This window comes from Drosophila arizonae, chromosome 5 (genome assembly GCF_054131065.1).
Source record: "Drosophila arizonae isolate 15081-1271.41 chromosome 5, UAZ_ARI_1.0, whole genome shotgun sequence".
In the NCBI taxonomy this organism is placed as follows: domain Eukaryota; kingdom Metazoa; phylum Arthropoda; class Insecta; order Diptera; family Drosophilidae; genus Drosophila; species Drosophila arizonae.
The window spans coordinates 10219588-10239554 of record NC_142925.1 but is presented as its reverse complement, the minus strand read 5'-3'; the positions used below and the strand labels follow the sequence as shown (position 1 = coordinate 10239554).

The window sequence follows — 19967 nt, the reverse complement described above, 5'->3', positions numbered from 1 at the left end:
ACAAGTCTATAGATATATATTACGGACTCTCCCAAAAACTTTTCTCAACGTCAAGATTTTATGCAAATTGCTCGATTTAGGCTGAAGCCGTCAATATATTCAGGCAGCTATCATTCTTGACACAATTCCGAGTTTTATATTTTGTCTGAGAATAACTAAATGAAATGCCTATTGAAATGATACATATATGCATATCTATGTATGTGTCTTTATTCTCTTCGATGTTGATCTTCAGTTCAATCAATTTATGCAAGAATATGTTTTAGAACGGCTTTGTCTAGTTTTAGACTCTGGATACTGGCGTATAGCATCCATTCTTGACACAATTTTCGGTGCCTTTTTGTTGTTGTTGCTGTTTCATACTTTCCTTTCTGCAGTGCTTCGCATTGAATATTTGCTTAAGTTTGTGACGCAGAATTTGAGATAATATACAAATTATTTGGCAAAAGGTTAAACAACTCTATGAAGGCTGCGTGTTGCTAATTTTTGTTTAATTTATAATTTTCTGCTTTGCGAGCATCTATTTAATTAGTTAAGAAAAAATCAATATTTAAATGTTTTCAATATTTCCAAAACAAGTTCCGACCGACTAAATCGAAACTGTAATTAAGATACCACTCTATCCCCTTCTCTTTCTCCACCTCCATCTCCACCTCCACCTCCATCTCCATCTCCTTCGAGTGACTATTGCATAAGGAAAAATGCGGAAGAAAAACCGTCGATAAACCCGTTTTGACCAGTGAAAAGTGATTTTGCAATTTTTCTATAAGTTACTGGAATATTCAATCATTTTTTATTTGGAATTATAACTTAGGACAGCTTACGACACGCTGAACGAGTTGTATAACAGTATAACAGTAGATATATATATTTTGTTTATAACAATCACACATACATGTACATATACATACAAGAAAACTAAAATTACATTTATTGCTACCTGTATAGGGTCTACGTATATTTATAGTATTGGATATTTGATAGATTATGGGCTATGTGTAAAGGTATTATGATTATTATGTCAGTCATTTACAATTTATGCAAATTTCTCGAAAAGAAAAGAAAAAAAAAAAAAAAAAAAACAGATGCACGTAATTGAAACCGAATGCTCGAAAATGATTAAGTATATATACATACATATATACTTTTATATCTATATGTGTATATAATGTTAACAACGTGCACAAAATATTAACACAAATTTTTGTTTTTCTTCACTTGTTTCTTTTGGAGTGTGTTTCAAATGAATTGGCAGAAAATTTTGCAATTGTTTACATACAGACGCAAATGAAATCGAAACAAAAAATAATAATTTATAGTCTAATTGGAGAAATTTCAGTCAAATAAGAGACAATTGTCTATAGATATTGCTGTTGCTGCTGCTGCTGCTGTTGTTGTTGTTGTTGTAGCAACTGCTGCTGACGCTGATGATAGCGTAGACGCCTGCGCGCCCAGTGCTCATAGTTATTTTCGAGATTCTCATAGTAGATATCCTCCTCCCCGAACTGGCCGCCCTCATCCCAGTCATCCTGATTGGGCGGCCGGCCAAAGATATGCGCACTGGTCGTTAGCTTCAGCAGCACCACCTCCATGGTGCAGGCCATGAAGAGGAAGGCGAAGACAGCGAAACTGATCGGTGTACAGAGCAATTTCTCCACTTGGCAGATTACACCGGACGTAAACAACATGCTGGCTAACGGGCTGGCCGTGTCTGTATAACGTAACTCCGATACTCGCTTCACGTCTGCTTGCTGTTGTTGTTGTTGTTGTGGTCGATGTTGATTTCCTTTAGCTTCTATTTAATTTGCTATTGAACTCTGGTATTGTTTTTTCAGTTTGCTTAATTTGGCACTGTGCTGCATGGCCGTAAATTGTTTTGTATTTGATTTAACTATTTTTTCGAATTCGAATTAACTGCGAATTTTGTTTTATCTATTTTATTTATTTTTTTTTTTATTCGTGGCGCGCTCCGACAACTTTCTCGCACAAGCTGTGGTTTTATTATGCGCAGTTCGCTTTGAGCGCGCTAGTCTAGCCAACAGCTGAGCGCGCGACGACAGCGACGTCGACGCACACAGCTCATGCCGGTTTTTGCATAGAAAGCAAGAGAGGGACAGAGAGTGCGAGAGAGACAGTGGGAGAGTGGCGCACGCAGCAACAGCGCGAGAGCGCGTTACCGTGTGGATCATTGAGAGAGTGAGAGTGAAGCAAACACAAACAAACATAAATGCTAAACATATGCGGATAGACGGGCATAGACAAGCGCGTTGATGACGCAAGAGCTTTAAAGCGCTGTTGTTGTTGTTGCAGTTATCTTTTTTTCTATGAGATTTACAGTAATTTACGCGTTTTGCCAGAAGCCTTAGCATAGCAGAATAACCAGAAATCTTACAGCTGTTGGCAAGTAGAAAGTTTGACAGTTCTGGACAGTGTTGGACAGCTGATGCTGCAAGCTAATTCGAGCTCAAGCTCTAACTGGAATTTGTATTCGCTTTCAGTGGTGATTGATAGTCCGTCTGGCGTTTGATTTTCCTAATGTCCGACTTCATTATTCATTGCGAAATTGTAGAAGATTGTCGAAAATTCCGCAAACTAGTTTTGATTTTAATAAAAATGTTTTTATGCATATTAGTTTTGCGTGTGATTTTTTTTTACTAGTTTTTATTTTTATTTATTTTATTTTTTTTTTAATAAATTGTAGCTTATGGAATTTATTAATTTATTAGTCTGTCTAATGATGGCTGATTAATAAATGGCGCCCGAAATGAAACGGGTTTTTGAATAAAGATAAAGATCAAAATAAAAATTTAAATAATATGAAGAATTCTATAAATAACTTATATGAACAACTATCATTTTTTTTTCCAATGAGATTTTGTTGTGTATAACTTTTTATGCTTGTTTTACTACTTGACTTTCAATCTCAATGCCAGTGTCAATGCCTCAGTTGCTAATTTGTTGTAGCGCAAAAAAAAAGTAACAACAATTTACAGATATACATTGTAATTTTTTTGTTGTTGCTGTGCTAACATTAATTGCAAATATGTTACTTAGCAATTTGCGCGCATATAAATCGGTTTTTTATTCTATAAGAAATTCCACAACAATTAGCGAACGCCGAAAAGTATGCAACGAATCATTTTGAGGGATCTTTACTGATATGCAACACTTAATTGGAGTTCCGACTGGTTCGACAACACTTGTCACACTTTTCTTTAATATTCGTAGTTAATTTTTGTGCATTTCTCAAAGTTGCCTTGACTGCTTTTTAGCCACTTTCGTAAACATTAAAATTCTGTCACATTTGTAACACTTTTTTCTCGGCTTTTGTTTTTGTTTTTGCTTCTTTTCACTTGCTATGCGACTTGAATCTTAATTGAACCCGTTTGGATTCTCATTTTCGAGACACATTTAAAGAATTTAACTGCAGCCAAAGCAGGTTAGACAAATTTCTAAGAAGTGAAAATAACTTAAATAACTTGAAATATTATTTTTGATTAGATTAAAGTGAGCAGGTGTATTTAACATAATGAATGTCAATGTGTAGCATAATGGGCTGCATATAAATTCATAAATTTGCATACATTTAAATCATTCTTCACTCTGGTTTTAAAACTCTTTTCAAGTCGAATTATAGCTTGTATTCATGAAAGGGTTTCTAGCTTGTTTCTCGTAACCTATAAAATCGATTATTCACTGATTTAAAGCTTTAATGAGTAAAGCTCTTTACAAAACCTTTTATATAAGAAATATCAAAAGTTTTTACTGCATTCTTCCTTAACTGCTTAACAAATATTAAATCCCACAATTAATTTGAAACTTTAAGCAGATTTAAAAGGATTTAAAAATATTATTAAAAAAAATATTTTTAATTGTGAATGCTTAGCTGTAAAATAGCTTTCTTGTTATTTAAGTTTCCATGTCCAAGGTAAAGCGCATTTAACATTACAATTATTTATTATGTAACACTCCTGTTGCCAAAGCATCCGCAACAAATTTTAACCTAAACCCGCATAGTTTCATTATCTCCAACTCTTTTTCTGTCAGTGTAGCGCACTTATGCATTAAAATACTTTTAGCCAAGTGACGTTGACAGGCGTTAATTATAATTATAATGCCGCATAAACTGACTGACTGACTGACTTTCCATTTATGCATGAAGCGTCTCTCGTTTATTTTTTCCATTTTTTTTCCATTTTTCAACTAAGAAAGCGAACATTGTAAAATGTATAAAAGCCAGCTGATGATTGTTTAAACAATTGCAACTTTACGAATACATTACTAACACACAATAAACAAACGCTTCATTAGCTTGAATGGAGCAAAGAATTATATTATTCTTTGCTAAATGTTATTGTATTCGGGAGGGAGAGAGGGAGGGAGCGACGGGTGTATGGGGACCGTTAGCTCATGAAGTTCTTAACGATTTCCGCTATACCAAATTTGTGTCACATTGTTATGAAATATTTGCTAACGGTAAACGATAATCGAAAGACAATCGAAATTGGCAACAGCTGCGAAACCAATTGTTGTTGACCAATTAAAGTTATTGGTGAATTAAGTTATTACACAAGCGGCTTGATTTGTGACTCGACCAAGGAAATCAAAATTGAGCTCAGCTACCAAATAAGACAAAGCAAACAGTCACAAGAAAAATAAACAAAAGATTGATTATTCAGATGATACCCTGTACTTTACAAAGAGCTGGTTGTATGCGCTTGAGAGATCAAAAGTCTTTATTTAAGGTAACTGAAGTAATCGATATTTATCGATATGTCCTTTAGAAGCAAGGCAAGGATAAATTTCTTTTAATATATTAGTATAAAACAAATATGATTACCTTCTTTAGGCAAACAGGCTCAAGCTTCCCTTGCCAAAAAGCTTATATACCCATTAGCTATGCAATCAGGGTATACAAAGCAAAATTCAATTGATCAACAGTAATGCCAATTTTGATGAATATATTACTTAATCTAAACCACAACTTTTTTTTTTCTTATATCCCTCTTTTGTCGCGCTTACAGGGTATACCAAACGAAACTCTAGTGGACATCAATTATGCCAAATCAGTTTTTATGTGCAATTTTTTAAATGCTCCCAAGATAGTTTTAGTTTTATTTTTTGCAGTTGCTTTATTTTTCCCATGTCTTTTTGACCAACACGCGAACGTAATCAACACGTAACTGCAAACGAAAATCAAGCTGAAAAGGTAACTTAAAAAGCAACTAGCCATGTGGTTTTAGCTAACTGAATGTGCGATTCGCTGCACGTGCAGCAATCGGACTTGGAGCAGGTGCAACCCGTTGGTGGTCCACCAATTCAACTCAACTCAACTCAATTCAACTCAACTCAACTCGATTCGACTCACCTGAGCAAATGCTTAGCGCCACATTGCAGCAGATAGGCGCCACCGATTAGGCCAACGACACTGGTCAGACCCAGGAATAAATTATTGTTGCCCCGATGCACGGGCAGCTCCATTAGGCAGTTGAAGGACCGCAACAGACGCTTGCAACACTGTGGAAATTTCTCATTTGTCATTTGTCATTTGAAGCAATGCAACAGCTCGCAGCACAAAGCACACAAAGCACACACAGCACAGCAGCTCTATTCTATTCGCTAACTGAAAACAAACTCAATCTGAACTACAAAATTTGTACTATACGACGGGGATTATCAGTCTATGCGGAAAATAGAAAAAAAACCTAAATATCGCCGTCTTTGACATTGTGGCTTGAACATATCTTATCATGCAGATAATATAACATGTCGTACATGTATATATATATACAGTACCGAGCAAAAATGAGTGAATGTTACAGAACTTTGACTTTCATCACGCATAAAAATTAAACCATACCAGCAAATCAACAAATTTTTTTGTGTGTTTGTTTATTAGTGTATTCTTAACAAATACAAAAAAGTTGCAAGGCTAAATCAGCTAAACTCAATTAATGAAAAATAAAAAACCAAAAAAATCCACATAAACTCAATTTTGCACGTTTTATAATTGCCAATACTTTGGCTCTTCTACTTCTCTTCTCAGCCGAAATCATCCAGATTTCCCCATAACTTAGCTCCTTGGGTATTCTTCTTAGTCGTAGATTGAGCATGTAGATTTACCGTTATCTTAGTCCTTTTAATATTCTTATTTGTAAAGCGATTTGAAGCACATTTTCTTTTCGCAACAAATTTAAAATAATTGGTGAAATATAATTTTAAAATGTGGAAAATTTCAGTCGACATTGAAAATAGTGGTGTGTGCCTGACCGGGAAGGGTTTTTCTTCGCTTATTATTGCCGAAAAGCTTTGAATCAGCCGAAATTTGACTCCGAAAACTCAAGTCAAAGGTTGCAAAAAACTGTTCTCGGGCTCTGATGCTCGCCTAATGATGTCGAAAATTAAGAAAAACAAGCTGCTAGCACCAAAGGGTGTTTCTCTAACAATTAATAAAAATGTTAGCAAATGGACTGCTAGAAGAGAAATTCGTGGCTTCGGATATGTATCATTCGTTAAAAAACAAACCTGCATTGTCCGAAAAGAATATGAAGGCGCGTTTGAAATTTGCAAGGGATCACAAAAACTGGAGCATTTATGATTGGAAACGAGTTGTTTGGTCAGATGAATTAAAATTTAACCGTTTCCAATCATATGGAAAGCAATATTGCTGGTGCAGACCTGGGGAACGCATTCAACGACATCATGTAAAGGAAATCGTCAAACATGGCTGCGGCAGCATTATGGTTTGGGGATGCTTCTCTTGGTAGAACGTTGATCCTCTACATAGAGGAAGGATTATATGAATATTCTTCAAACCCATCTTCCCAAATTCACTGATAAATGTGCGTGTCCCCACAGAGAAAGGGTTTTCAACAAGATGGCGATCCAAAACATACTGTAAAGATTATTTAGGAATGGATAGGAAAGCAGAATTTTAAGCTAATTTTCACTCCATACATATAGAGTCTATATATAAATCCTATCCCGACTTCAATCCTATTGAAAATCTGTGTTCAATAGTGAAAAGACGGCTGGGACAGTATGATGCAGCCCCAACGAACATTGACAGCTTATGGGAGCGCGTAGAAGCGGAGTGGATCCAATTTCCGAAAGAAATGATTCAAAGTTTGGCTGAGAGCATGCCAAAAATAGTCAACAAAATTATTGCTAATAAGGGTTTTGGACTAAATATTAAAAATGTTTAGTTTTTTTAGTTTTTAGTAGTTTTTTTTTAAACGTGCAAAATTGAGTTTATGTGGATTTTTTCGGTTTTTTATTTCTAATTTTTTGAATTTTGTTAATTTAGCCTTGCAACTTTTTTGTATTTGTTAAGAATACACTAATAAACAAACACACAAAAAAATTTGTTGATTTGCTGGTATGGTTTAATTTTTATGCGTGATGAAAGTCAAAGTTCTGTAACATTCACTCATTTTTGCTCGGTACTGTATGTATATATTTGTATGTACGTATTTATTTACGCATGTAAGTTAGCTCTTAGTTAAATAAATGAGTTCAGTGTAATGCCCTACGTGTAGTATTTCAGTTCAAAGTGAAATTTAAAAAAACTTCGAATTTATGATTTAAGGAGATCTAACTACGTCAAAAGTTGTTAAGCATAGAAATAAAAAAAAATATATCGATTGATTATTGAAAGACACTCGCTTAAAGAAGGTGTAAGAGGTGTTAAGTATGTGAAATATTGGACAAGGTTTCAGCATTACATTTTATGCTTAAATGACACTTGCTTAAGTTGATAGCTCTATCTAAAATAATAATGAGCCTTGCTTAAACTATAAATTGTTATGCCTAAATGACACTGGCTTATATTATTATTAGATAGACGTCAAACATTTACTAAACAGCTTTTAGTAATAATCTTAAAAATCAGAAAAAAAAAAAACAGATTTTTAGAACTAAATCAAATTGAACTTGGAATTTGCATTTATTTTTAATATTCTTTACACTTAGCAGCTGCAAAAGGTAGAAAAACATTTTTTTTTTCGCACTTAATTAAAATGAATACATTTGAATGGGCAACTTTGTTATAGGAAATAATAGCTCTACACTTTATACTCTATACTTTGAGTCTAGCTCACCATAATTATTGATATGCAAAATATATCACAAATTTGATTTGATTACACATTAAAATTTAGCGCGTTTTTTATATGAAAATAAATATTTTAGATTATTTTCATTAGAGTCAACGCGCAATTTAAAAAAGTCTTTTTTTTCTACAATGTACTAAATATTTTAAAATATAGGAAAAATATATTTATGCACATTTTATGAGCAAGAATACATTTAAAAAAAATTTTCATTCAACTACAATAATAAAATATATGCACAGTTCGTTTATTTAAATTAAATCTCTCACATTTTGTTAGACGAAATAAATTTGATTTAAATAAAATTAGTATTAATATCCTTGCTGATTGATAAATTCGTTAAATTGGTATATTGATTAACGTTAAAAGCCATCGAAAAGTTCATAAAGCAATGAACTTTCAGCTGGCTTTTAGCATTAATCAATATACAAATTGAACGAATTTATCAAAAAGAAAATATATATTAATGCTGTCTGTATTAAGCATTGATCAAATTGATACGCATGATTTATTTGAAGCCAGTGTCATTTAGGCATTTAAGCAAAACACATTGTTATTTTAAGCTGATGTCATTCGAGCACTTAAGTTAATTTCCGTCAAATAACATAATTTGCATTGAAAATTCGTTTGGCTACACAGAAAATTGCAATTTCTACTACAACTGCGTCTAGACTTTTTACCTGTTTTAGCTGCTTAGCTGTTTACCTGTGCTTATCGCTTGCTATGTGCTCTTGCTAGAGTTATTTTTAAACACTATTAATCACGATTTTGTATTTTGTTTGCTTGCAGATTAAACATAACTGATTAACGCAAAGAAATTCTCGGTTTTTGCTTGAGAGAATTTTCAATTTCTTTTCTGAAATTTTGTTTTTTGTTTTTTTGTCTATCGAGATGCAAGTTGACTCGTTATCTAACACTGGTCATCAGCAGTTGTCTCGAGCAAAAAAAGGCAAAAGCATGTGATTAAACATGACAAATGCGAATTACGAATTGCAAATTGTTTCTATACACTTGAGCAGACATCAAAGTGATTTTTAATAGTTTTTTCTCGTCGGTTTTTGTTTTACACTTTTTTACACTTCACGACTTCAAGTTTGAATAAATAATTGAGCGAGCCAAGAACTTTATTTTGCAATCAAGCATTTTTTACAGCGTTTATCAATCAAATCTTGATTTCGGCATTTATTTTGTATATACTACATGTGTGTATGTATTTATATAAGAACTTGTTAATTGATTGCCTGAGCACGGACGGAATTGAGCCTACAGCTATCTGCTGTCAGCTGTCGGCTCTATCTGCATATACGTTTATCAGAAATTTACCTAATTTTCCCGCCAGCTGACTTAGGATGTCTCTCGCACGATTCGCGACGATCTTAACTGACTTAACTTGAGTTTGCGACTGCGTCGTTGGCTTTACGTTGCCTTACACTTTTTTTTTTGCAGTTTGTCGTCTCATATATATGTATATATATGTGTGGAGTGAGGGGTATTATATAGTCTTGTTTGTTTTTTGTTTAAAAAAATGCCTGGCATTCGTTTTTTTGCGGCTTTTGATTTGATAACAACGCGCGATAAATAAATAATCGCAAAAAAAAAAAAATAATAATAATAGAGAGAAAAACAAACAAAAAAAACTTGAAGAAATAAGAAAGACGCAACGCAATGAAAAATTTCACAGATAAGTGTCAAGTTTTTTAAGGTTATATCACAATCGCCTTATAATTGGGCCGAGACGATCAAGAGCAACAATTTTCGATACATATTTAGGCCGGATTTTAATTTAGTTTTATATAAATTTTGTTTGAATTTTGTAGGGGTTTTTATTTTGGTGTGTGCGTTGTGGCGAGTATCCAAAGTGGAACTGGACTTTAGTTAGTTTAGTCACAGGTTAAAATAATACAGGCCGATAACAAAGAATGAAAGCAGAGAGAGAGAGAAAGACCAAGACAGAGCTAGAGAAACAAATAGGGTTAAAGAGGCGTGAGCTGTGAAAGACAGCTGAATAACTTTTGTCATTTGACCAATTAGCTCTTTGTCATTTATGCAAATCGTGGACAAAGGCAAAGCCAAACGGCTCAAATCAAAGAAAATCGATGGTAACACTTGGAAAAACAGCTCGGCCAATGACAAAATGAAAATGAATTACGACCAAAGCCCGTTTCACGTGCTCGCGCGTCTGTCTGTTTGTTTCTCTCTTTGGCGGACCCAATTAATTGGCATTCATCAAATTAATTATGAATGCAGCGATAAGATAAACTCAAATTGCGCTCGCTTATAGAGCCGATAAGATTCAATGGGCATTAAAGTCTGAGCGAACGTTGGTGTTACTATTGCGAAACGAGCTAAAACTAAAGAGAAACAATGTGTGAATGATACTAGGCTCTAAATAAAGATAGAGAAAGATAAAAGTCTATACAAATCTGTAGATATATCGATAAATATCGATAGTTTGAACAAGTTTTGAAAGGTTTATGGCTTACATTCATTATGTTCTGTAGATTCTTCTCAATGGATATTTACATATCTATAGATTTCTATTAATCTCAATGATTATCGATAGCGTCAAAGTAGTTCGATAAACGCAAAAGTCCTTTGCAATTGTGTAATGCCCATTTTAAGGCAATTCGAGAAACCTAAGCTTTATTTGAATATTTTAAACTCTAATAGATTTTGATCTAAATTCGTAAAAAAATTTAAATCTAAAAAATTAAAAAAAAATTCCAAAATAAACTTCCCAATTGATATACATAGAAATTCAGCTAATTTTGCCAACGCTAACTCACAAGAGAATAAAAACTACTCATAATACGCTAAGTTTATTCTTTGAGCAAAAAAAACATCATAATGATATTACACGAACTGTTAGGCAGATATACAAACATACTTATACACAATATATATATGTTGTTCAGCTCTCAGTGCGCCTGACATGGCAATAAAATACATTTTGAAGATGAGTAATGAAAAGAGTTTTATCACTTTTTTTCAGTTCATTGTGTGTCGAGTGGGAACATTTGTGTCTCTCTCTCTCTATATATATAATTCCCTTCCCAGATGCGACTGCGACTGCACCTGCGAATATTTTATTTTTGTCATTGAGGTCGACAAATTTTGCAAATTGCAAATCTGAAGTTTGTCAGCTTCGCAACGCACCCAAAGCACATTACAATGAAAAATAAAAATGCAAATCAAATCAGCAATTGACAAACAGCAGCTGCACTTGAGAGCATCCATCTACCGTATGCCAAATGTCTGCCAAGCCCATCATCAACCACATCCGTCCGACAGCCTCTTCAATTTTTTTCTAACATCTTATACATAGCTTGTGCCGTGGGCCATCGTAAAATTGTTAATTAGCTTCGTTCGCATGTGTCAAATATTTGACAAAATAATTGCGAAATTTACATTCACAAAATAATAGACATTCATTATTCATTTCGATAAATCGAAAGACCAGTAACCAAAAAAAAATTCAAGCTTATATAAGAGCTTGAGCAGCATCATGAAATCAAGTTTATCCCGGAACTTATATAACTAGAAATTAGTAATTATTTATTCTAGAAAATATTTCATAAATCATTCAAATCATAAATTTTATGAAATTAAACACTAATATATAGCGATTGAAGAATCTTTGAATAGAAAAGATAAGGAAATTTTTGAACTGGCTATAGAAGAGAACATCGAATCTAGAGTTATAATCCATCAAATTAAACAAAGATTTGATTTAATATAGACTGAGAAGCAGGACGAGAGACTCTGAGAGAAAGAGAGAGACAGACAGAAAAAAAATGGAAATAGATCGAGAATTAGAGTCAGATAGAGAGAAAGTAATTATATAGAGAGCAATTAAACAGAGAATAAAAGAGAGAGAAAAACTGAAGGCTTGACACAAGAGAGAGAGAAGGAGACTCATCGAGAAGAAAGAGAGCGAGATGAACAGAGAGAGATAGAGAAAGAGAGAGAGAGAAAGACTGAGAGACAGATGATTCGCGACATGAAGAGTTCCAGCGGCATAGACATAGAGAGATCCAGAAAAAGATAAGCCTGCAGCACTTCCCGACATTCGTCATCAGCTTACTTTAAAAATCTCACTCGAATCACTTGAAATTCAAGTTATTTGCGCCTTAAGTCAAATGTAAATTTGTGCCTTACTAGATTCATTATGGGACTCACCTTAATCTATCGCGCAGCTCTTGATATGTGGGCTGATCGCGCTGCAGCAGCTGCAGAATCCGTTGGCATTGCTGCAGACGCTGACGCCGTTTCAGTGCTTGATGATCCACGTCGAGAACGGCGATGCCGCTGTCGACGCTGTTGTTCAGCTGCTGAGCGGGACTGTCCACAGGTGTTGTTGTTGTAGGTGTTGTAGGTGAAGATGTTGTAGGTGAAGGTGTTGTTGTTGTAGGTGAGATTGCTGCTGTTGTTGTTGATGTTGTTGTTGCTGTTGCTGTTGTTGATGTTGTTGTAGGTGTTATAGGGGCAGTTACTGTTGCTGTTTCTATAGATGTTGTTGTAGGTGTTATAGGGGTTGTTGCAGTTGCTGCTGTTGCTGTTGTTATTGCTGTTGCTGTTGCTGTTGTTGTTGTTGTTATTGTTGCTGTTGTTGCTGCTGTGTTGCTGCTGCCTGCAATTGCGTCGGCGGCCATTGTTGTAGCTGTTGCTGCTTAATGAGTTGCTGTTGCTGTTGCCGTTACTGTTGCTGTTGTTGTTTCTCCTTTTCTTCTTGTTGCAGTTCAGTTTGTTTTTGGTATTTGACGCTTTCGCTTCACTTGAACCCGCTTGACACACAAACGTTCACTTTTAATCAAAACATTTTTGCGCTAAGCCATTTCCGCACGCAGACACATAGCGTTACACACTGTACTCGAACTGTACAGTGAACACAGGCTAACATGCACAAGCCAACACTCACTCACACACACACACACGCACAAACAGTTGCAATTCGGTTGCCTGGGAACCGGCCGTAGGCGCCTCCGTAGCGCTGTCAAGTTCAGCGCTCAATGCAATTCTACTCGCGCCACTTCTCAACACTGGTTTTTGTATTTTAGTCACTTTTATACACTTTTTGTTTTAATTCGTTGGCTTACTTTTTGTTTGGCTGACTTTTGTCTCTATTCACGTATATTTTTCAGCTATTTTCATTCACTTGTCGCTCGGCGCACATTTTGTTAATTACGCTCGCTTTTTGGCCATTGTCTTGGCCTTTTACCAGCGCCCATTTGCCTTATCAGCCGCAGCGATATACAAATTTTTCAGTCTTGTTTGTGCGGAGGAGCGTGTGCTCCACAAACAGCTCGTGCGTTCGTCGTATTAGGCACTGCAAGCAAAACGAGAGAAGTTTATATAGATTAGAACGACTAGACAATGCCCTATTTTAGGTACTGAATGAGGTTCAGTATGTGGGAGAAAGTTGATTTGTTATCTATAGTAGTGTTAAGTTGTGAGACCAGGGCTTACACATCTCTAGGAATATCCGAATCTATATATATGTAAAAAGAATTTTTATAAACTATATATAACTCTGAAATATCAAGTATGCAGGTGCTGACTCAAAAACTTGTATATGCAGATGCCAAATGAATATTATATATATTTTATATATACGTATATATTTTATAATAAACTTAAAGCAATTGAAGTGTGCAATTTTTAAATATACAGTATATAGCTGTTTAGACAAGAAATTTATGTGTTGTATAATGTATTAATTTATATTTAACTTAAAAATTTAGTTGTTCCTTAGTCAACCTGCTTTCTGCTATTTGCTTTCTTAATGTTTTAAGGCTTGGTGCAAATTTTGATAAAAATTGCAATTCTGATAGGTATTATTGATTATGACTATATATATATATAGGTACATATAGCCTATATATATTCAAGCAAACAAAGCAGACACAAATTTGCTGATTCGCAGCGATGACTTAACACTCAAAAAACTCATTAGATCAAGAATGTGTGTTGTATGTGATAAAGCAATATTTATAGTCGAGCAAGAATACTATATGGGTTATATACTATATATATATTAGTTAGAGTTACGCAGTTCAAACCTCATATTTAATAGATATGATATATATTTCAGCTTTTACAGTTAAAAATAGCATTGTATAGCAAGTCAGTATACCACTTTTAAATGACTTATACTATATTCTTATAATCTATCTACTACGGCAGTTAATGAAAATGTATCCCTAGTTAATATACGCATTTCCCAACGAATCTTTTTATTTATATCAAGAATTCAGTAAACAGTACTCTAGCGCAAGCTAATATACCCATCTAACAAGCCAAATAGTGTATAAATATTTACCACAAAATCCACAGCTATGCCTCAAATCTAATGAAATGACATTGAAACTACAAGCCGATATACCCATTTTCACCTGTTGCACAGCGTATGTTGTGTATATGAAATCTTTATTTTGGGTTTACTTTATGGGCACAATAAACAAGCCGCGTTTACTGTGCCTGCAGATAAGATGTTCGAAGACCTCGCCCTCGTCTATATGTAAGTGCAGCAGCAGCTGCTGCTTCGCTCAGATGGCAAACGATTCTACAGCTACAGCGAGTCGGAAACTGAAGAGCAGAGAAGACAACGCCACATACATGCATACATAAGTATATGTGCTATATAATTTCTGAATGATATGCCAGCGGAGTCTTTGGGCTGCACGCCTAAATATGTAAATTGCCAAGACCTAGAAAGGCACGTAGCCGCATTTGGTAATTTCATTTAATGCACTGCCATCGATTTGCATAGTGGGGACTCCAAAATGGTGCGGGGCTATGGGGGAGCGGGAGGGGGTGCTTAAACGATAACAACAACAACAGCGACAACGACAGCAACAGCTTGAAAAACAGGCCCTAAGCATCGAAAGAAAGCTGCTCAACTAATCTCCTCAAGCGCCGCTTGCTCATCAAGACGAACAAATAGAGAGACTGTCAGTCGGAGAGATATTGAGAGGTACAGCGAAAGAGAAAGAGCAATAGAGAGTGAGAGAGGGGGGGTGTGGGGGAGTGAGACAATACCTGCCCATAACTATATTGAAAGACAACCCCCTGGGGCGGCCAAGCAACCCAGTCAAGAAAAGATTTGCAAATCAAAAAAATTAAAAAAGAAAAGAAGACAAACACAGAAATGTTGAAAAAAAAAAAAATTCAAAGAGAAATTCTAAGACAAAGGCAGCGAGTGAGGTTTGACAAGTTCTGAGCAATAGAAATTAATTTAATTTAAATAAAAAAGAACATCAAACGGGAACAGTGTTTCTGGTACTTAAATAAAAAATAATAACATTAATTTATTAAGATCAAGATTAAAACAAAATAAAATATTGACTGGCTAGAAAACTATTAAGAGAACTCATAGCACAAATAATAAATAATTAGAAAAATCCTAGCTGCTCGAATATTGGATGAGCTACTACTCGGTCAGATTACAGATTATTTATATTGTTCCCAGAATTACCCTAGAGCAGATTATAAATGCGGTGTGAAACCATTTGAAGGGAAAAACCGAAAAGCTATTCATTTTCTTGTATAAATATTCACAGTCAATCAAATTATAATTGACACATAAATTCGTAATCGGAACATTAGCAAAAGAAGGTTTATAAAACAAAGCTCTCCAAAAAGCCGCTATGAAATTAATCAAATAATTAAGACTATTTTTAGACCCCGAAACACACTGAGCATGGAAATTCGGGCCATAATGGTTAGAGCGTGTTTTCACTAATTAAACTTTAATTATTTAAATATGTCTTTTGGACAATTTTGCTTTCTGTTGCCGTGGGGCAACAATTTCTGGAGCTCGCCTCGCTGTCGGTGTAGAATAGTTAAGGCAGTTAAATGGATGACATGAAATGCCAGAGACTCCAGCTTAGTTGATGATGACAATGATAATGATGATGCTGATGATGATGACGATGGCGATGATGATGATGATGATGATGATGATGTTGGCCAGTTGCAGATACACTTTGTAGCTGTATCTGTGACTGACGAAGCATTAAACGAGCGCGAGATGCGAACAAAACAAGACGAAGAGTTTTGTATCGCATTTCCCGACAACGGGACACAAGACATACTAAGAGACAGAGAGACGTATAGACAGAGAGACAAAGAGACTGACAGACGCACTTGTTGATTGTTTTTTTCGAGTCAGTTGTTGCTGTTGTTGTCCCCAGCATTTCTAATGCTTAAGTTCACTTGTCTTTTTTGGCTTGCACACTGGCCGCTGGGCAGCTATACGAAATTCCGCGCGTGTGTGTGTGTGTGTGTGTGTGTGTATACCTGTCGGTCAGGTGAAAACAACAGCTTTGCCTGTGAATGGGATTTTTGGGTGGATTTGCTTTATAGAAATGCAACAAAGCGCAATAGAGACGAAAAACATGATATGCAATTTTGTGTGCATGATTAAAATTGCATTTACCCAGTTTTCCAATACACTAACAAAGAGAAGGAAGGAGGGAGAAAGAGAGAGAGAGCAGAGGGAGTATTGTGATTATGTTAGGGCATATGTATGCAATTTTTACATAAAGGGGGAACATATATGGCAAATCTACTTAAGTTATAACTATATATATAGCTAGATCGGTCTGCTGGACTTAAGCCAAGTGAATAGAGTATTATGGCATGCAGTTTGTATGCAAATTGACGGCTTTTAGATCTATTGAGTGGTAGCCCTTTGTCATAATGATGATCACAATCTATATACATATATGCTTAATGGTAAGGGTATTCAAGTCTCGGCTAGACACAGCATTAAATGCAATCCTCGGCTTTTTTGATTCATCCAAAGAAGATTAGTTATATAAAGCAAGGCTACCTCTCGTACTAGCAATTGATTAAAAAAACAGATCAGCTGCTCATTGCTCAATGGCAACTGTTGCTGCTGTCACTGCTGCTGCTGCTGCTGTTGCTGCTGGTCGTGCTGGTCGTGTTGGTGTTGCTGGTTACGTGTTGACTGTATCTAGAGTTGGGAGATTTGTGCAACATTCACACAATTGTTTCGCATTGCATGTCGCTTTAAGCGGTTACAGTAACTAATTTGATAATTAATTAAACAATGACAGCGATTCCAAATGCAATTGGGTCAGCAGCTAAGAGAAAAGGGGCCAGACGGATATCAAGAGCTACTAACATACAGTATTAGTTGTATGCGAGCAACTACAGTACACATTTGCATAGGCAGACACGGGCAACAACAATTAGTTAATCAAGCCGGCAAACGCTAAGAGCAGTACAGTGAATACACGCCGCAACGAACAGCTGGCCTAACCAACAAATTGCAAGACAACGAAAACAGTAATTTAGATAAGTTTTACATTCACCAAAGCCCTCAGAGATTTGATGATTAAGAGCGTGAACACTCACTAAGTGGGATCTGAGTCGCGAGCTAAAACTTAAGTGATGTGTTGATAAATTCCAAGCAGATGTTAAACATGTTTAAAATGCGAGATAAATAGTTGTTTTTGTTGTTGGGTTTTCAAGTCAAGTAATATAAAGTTTGATATCTGATACATTTTCTATTCAAAATTAGTATTATGAAGTTTAAATCTTTAATTTTATTCCTCGTCTAGTGTTGCATATATTAAAAACATCAAGAGAAATATTTCATCAAGTGGAGTTAGAACTCCGAAAACAAAGTTATTTGTGCGCTCTGTGGTTAATTTTATACAAAATTCAGATATATTGTATAAAAGATGTTCAGTCCAAAGAGCTAATGCTAATTATACAAATTTTGATTGACTTCTTGATGATTGTTGTTCGTTAATGGAGCTTTCACTGTACGCGCAATTAGTTAACAAGCCGGCTAAGTACATAAAGTGCATATATATATGTGTGTCTGTGTGTGTGTATGCAAATGTATTGGTTAGTCAACGCCGCGGGCAATCGGTTAATTAATATTTGGACGAATATATTTTGCACAGGCAGATGATTGATGCTGCGGCTAGAGATTGATGTGTATGTGTGAAAGGGAAATCTTGGTATTAATTACACGCAGATGTATCAATAAAACTTTTACTAACAACTTCACACATACCTCTCTCTCTCTCTCTCTCTCTCTCTCTCGCTCTCTTTGCTTTTCTCTGCCCAGCTGAGCTATTGCTTCTATGAACAAAAAGGCTAATGAAACAACAACAATTGCAGCTGGAAGCCGCTTAGACGGCCAAAAACGAACTAACGGAAGCTGGTAACGTCTTTGACCGCGTCTCCGCTGCCACTTGGCTCTAAAATATTGTTAACTGATGCTGGCCAATTGGTTTTGCTTTCTGCTTTGCTGCTGTTACTTAAGTAATTTTAGTTTTGCTGTACGTAAAAGTTGTTTTCTTCAGAAAGAAAGAAAAAAGAGTCGAAAAAATATCAATCGATCAGCGGAAGCAATTTCAACTCTCTTTTCCGCTTTAAAGTTTTCTTGTTTGTTGTTGTTTGTTGTTTTGCTCTTTTATTTTCCCACACCCGAAACACAGGGTTGCATTTTAATGCAATGCTAAATGCTCATGACATTGACACTTGCCTCGCACTGCCCAACCGTCTCCTTCTACCCCCACCGTCTGTGCGACTGTCCCTGTCCCTTTTGCACTTGCATGGGCCCCGTTGACACTTTTCGTCATTTATTTTATGCGCTCATTTCATTTTTTTTTTGTGTCTGCTTTGCGCATGAGTCGCTTGTTTTAGTTTAGCACTGACATATCGCACGCTCCAGTGACCCACTAGGAGAATGCACTAAACAAACACACACACACACTAACACACACGCACACTCATAGGCATCTATATATAGACAGCTGCACGCAGGCTTTAAGGTCTAGGGCTTGCTCCCTCGCTGTCCCTGAGCCCTTTTTTATTTTTATCACCAGCTTCGAGTGCTGCTGTTGTTGTAGTTGTTGTTGTTGCTGCGCTTGAACGATTTTATTTTCAGCTAAGGTTCACTTATCATTGCCTATTGCACGACACGTTTGGCGCTATTGTTTTACACCAGCAACAACATATTGAGTTAAATTTAATATGAATAATAATAATAATAACAACAGTAAAAACAATAACAAAACGCACATTGATACGTTGTTTGAATGCCGCTCTGCTCTGCTCTGCTCTACTCAGCCGTTGCGTGAGCGCCGCGCAAACGTTAAAACGCGAATGAGAGCCGTCAACGTCGACGCTGTCAAGTCGAGCTTTGTTTCGTCGTCGTCGTCGTCGGCGTCGTTGTCGCTGCTGCTGCGCAGCCGCTACTCGTTGAGCGCGCGAACTCTCTTTCTCTCTCCCACTGTCGTTCGCTTTGCTGTTCTGTTGCCGCGCTCAACAGCTGGCTGCGAATGAAGGAAACAACAACAACGAAATTAGCGGCAAATTTTAATTCTGGTTTTTTGATTAGGGGCCTACAAGAAGTTTATGGTCAAGGGGTTGCTGCTAGGGGTAGCTTTAACCAGTTTTTGCAACACAATTCAAGGGCAACACACGGACCACTTAGCACTGCGAACTTCCTATACGACTCCCTCTCTCACTCTCTCTACTCTCTTTTACGCTCTTCTAAATTGCAGGCCGTTTGGTCACACGACCGAACTTTATTTAGTATGCCATAAGGAAGCGACATAAAAGGGAAGTGCAAATATAAGCAAAAAAGAAAATACTAAAAATAACAGAGAACCATAAAACACAAACTCATTCGTATTCGGTTGCACAAGTTCAGTTAGTCGAAGAAGCTTTGCTTCGAAATAGGCGTTGTTTATGGGTCGGTCAAATGAATCGGGAAATGCCCTACGCCAAATGCCGAGTCCAAGCTGTAAGCCAAAGCATGCAAATACCAAGTGCAGCGACATGCACGGAATAGGAAGCGTTTAGCTACCT

The 19967-nt window shown here is 36.0% G+C and overlaps 2 protein-coding genes across 14 annotated transcripts in view; both read right to left on the bottom strand.

Moving 5' to 3' along the window:
- The window catches only part of M7BP (Myosin-7a binding protein), a 41011-nt gene extending 21680 nt beyond the window's left edge, over window positions 1-19331 (bottom strand). For 5 of the 13 annotated variants that reach the window (XM_089471469.1, XM_089471471.1, XM_089471470.1 and 2 more), the window contains exons 1-2: window positions 19176-19331; window positions 12291-13437 (exon numbers count right to left, since the gene is read on the bottom strand). In XM_089471469.1, the coding sequence (XP_089327595.1) occupies window positions 12291-12763 (473 nt within the window). In that variant the 5' untranslated portion in view covers window positions 12764-13437; window positions 19176-19331. Of the gene's footprint in view, window positions 1-5368; window positions 5518-8816; window positions 9997-12290; window positions 13438-19175 lie in introns of those variants that run through there. The other 8 variants (XM_089471488.1, XM_018011237.2, XM_089471489.1 and 5 more) reach the window with 6 other exon arrangements.
- LOC108616200 (uncharacterized) lies at window positions 759-5335 on the bottom strand. The gene has a single exon (XM_089471492.1). It carries the CDS (start codon window positions 1686-1688, stop codon window positions 1359-1361), a length of 330 nt encoding a protein of 109 aa, XP_089327618.1. The 5' UTR covers window positions 1689-5335; the 3' UTR covers window positions 759-1358.
- Window positions 19332-19967: the final 636 nt, after the last annotated feature.

Excerpts from the sequence above, each read along its gene's own strand:
- LOC108616200 (XM_089471492.1), bottom strand. The coding sequence starts at position 1,688 with ATGTTGTTTACGTCCGGTGTAATCTGCCAAGTGGAGAAATTGCTCTGT.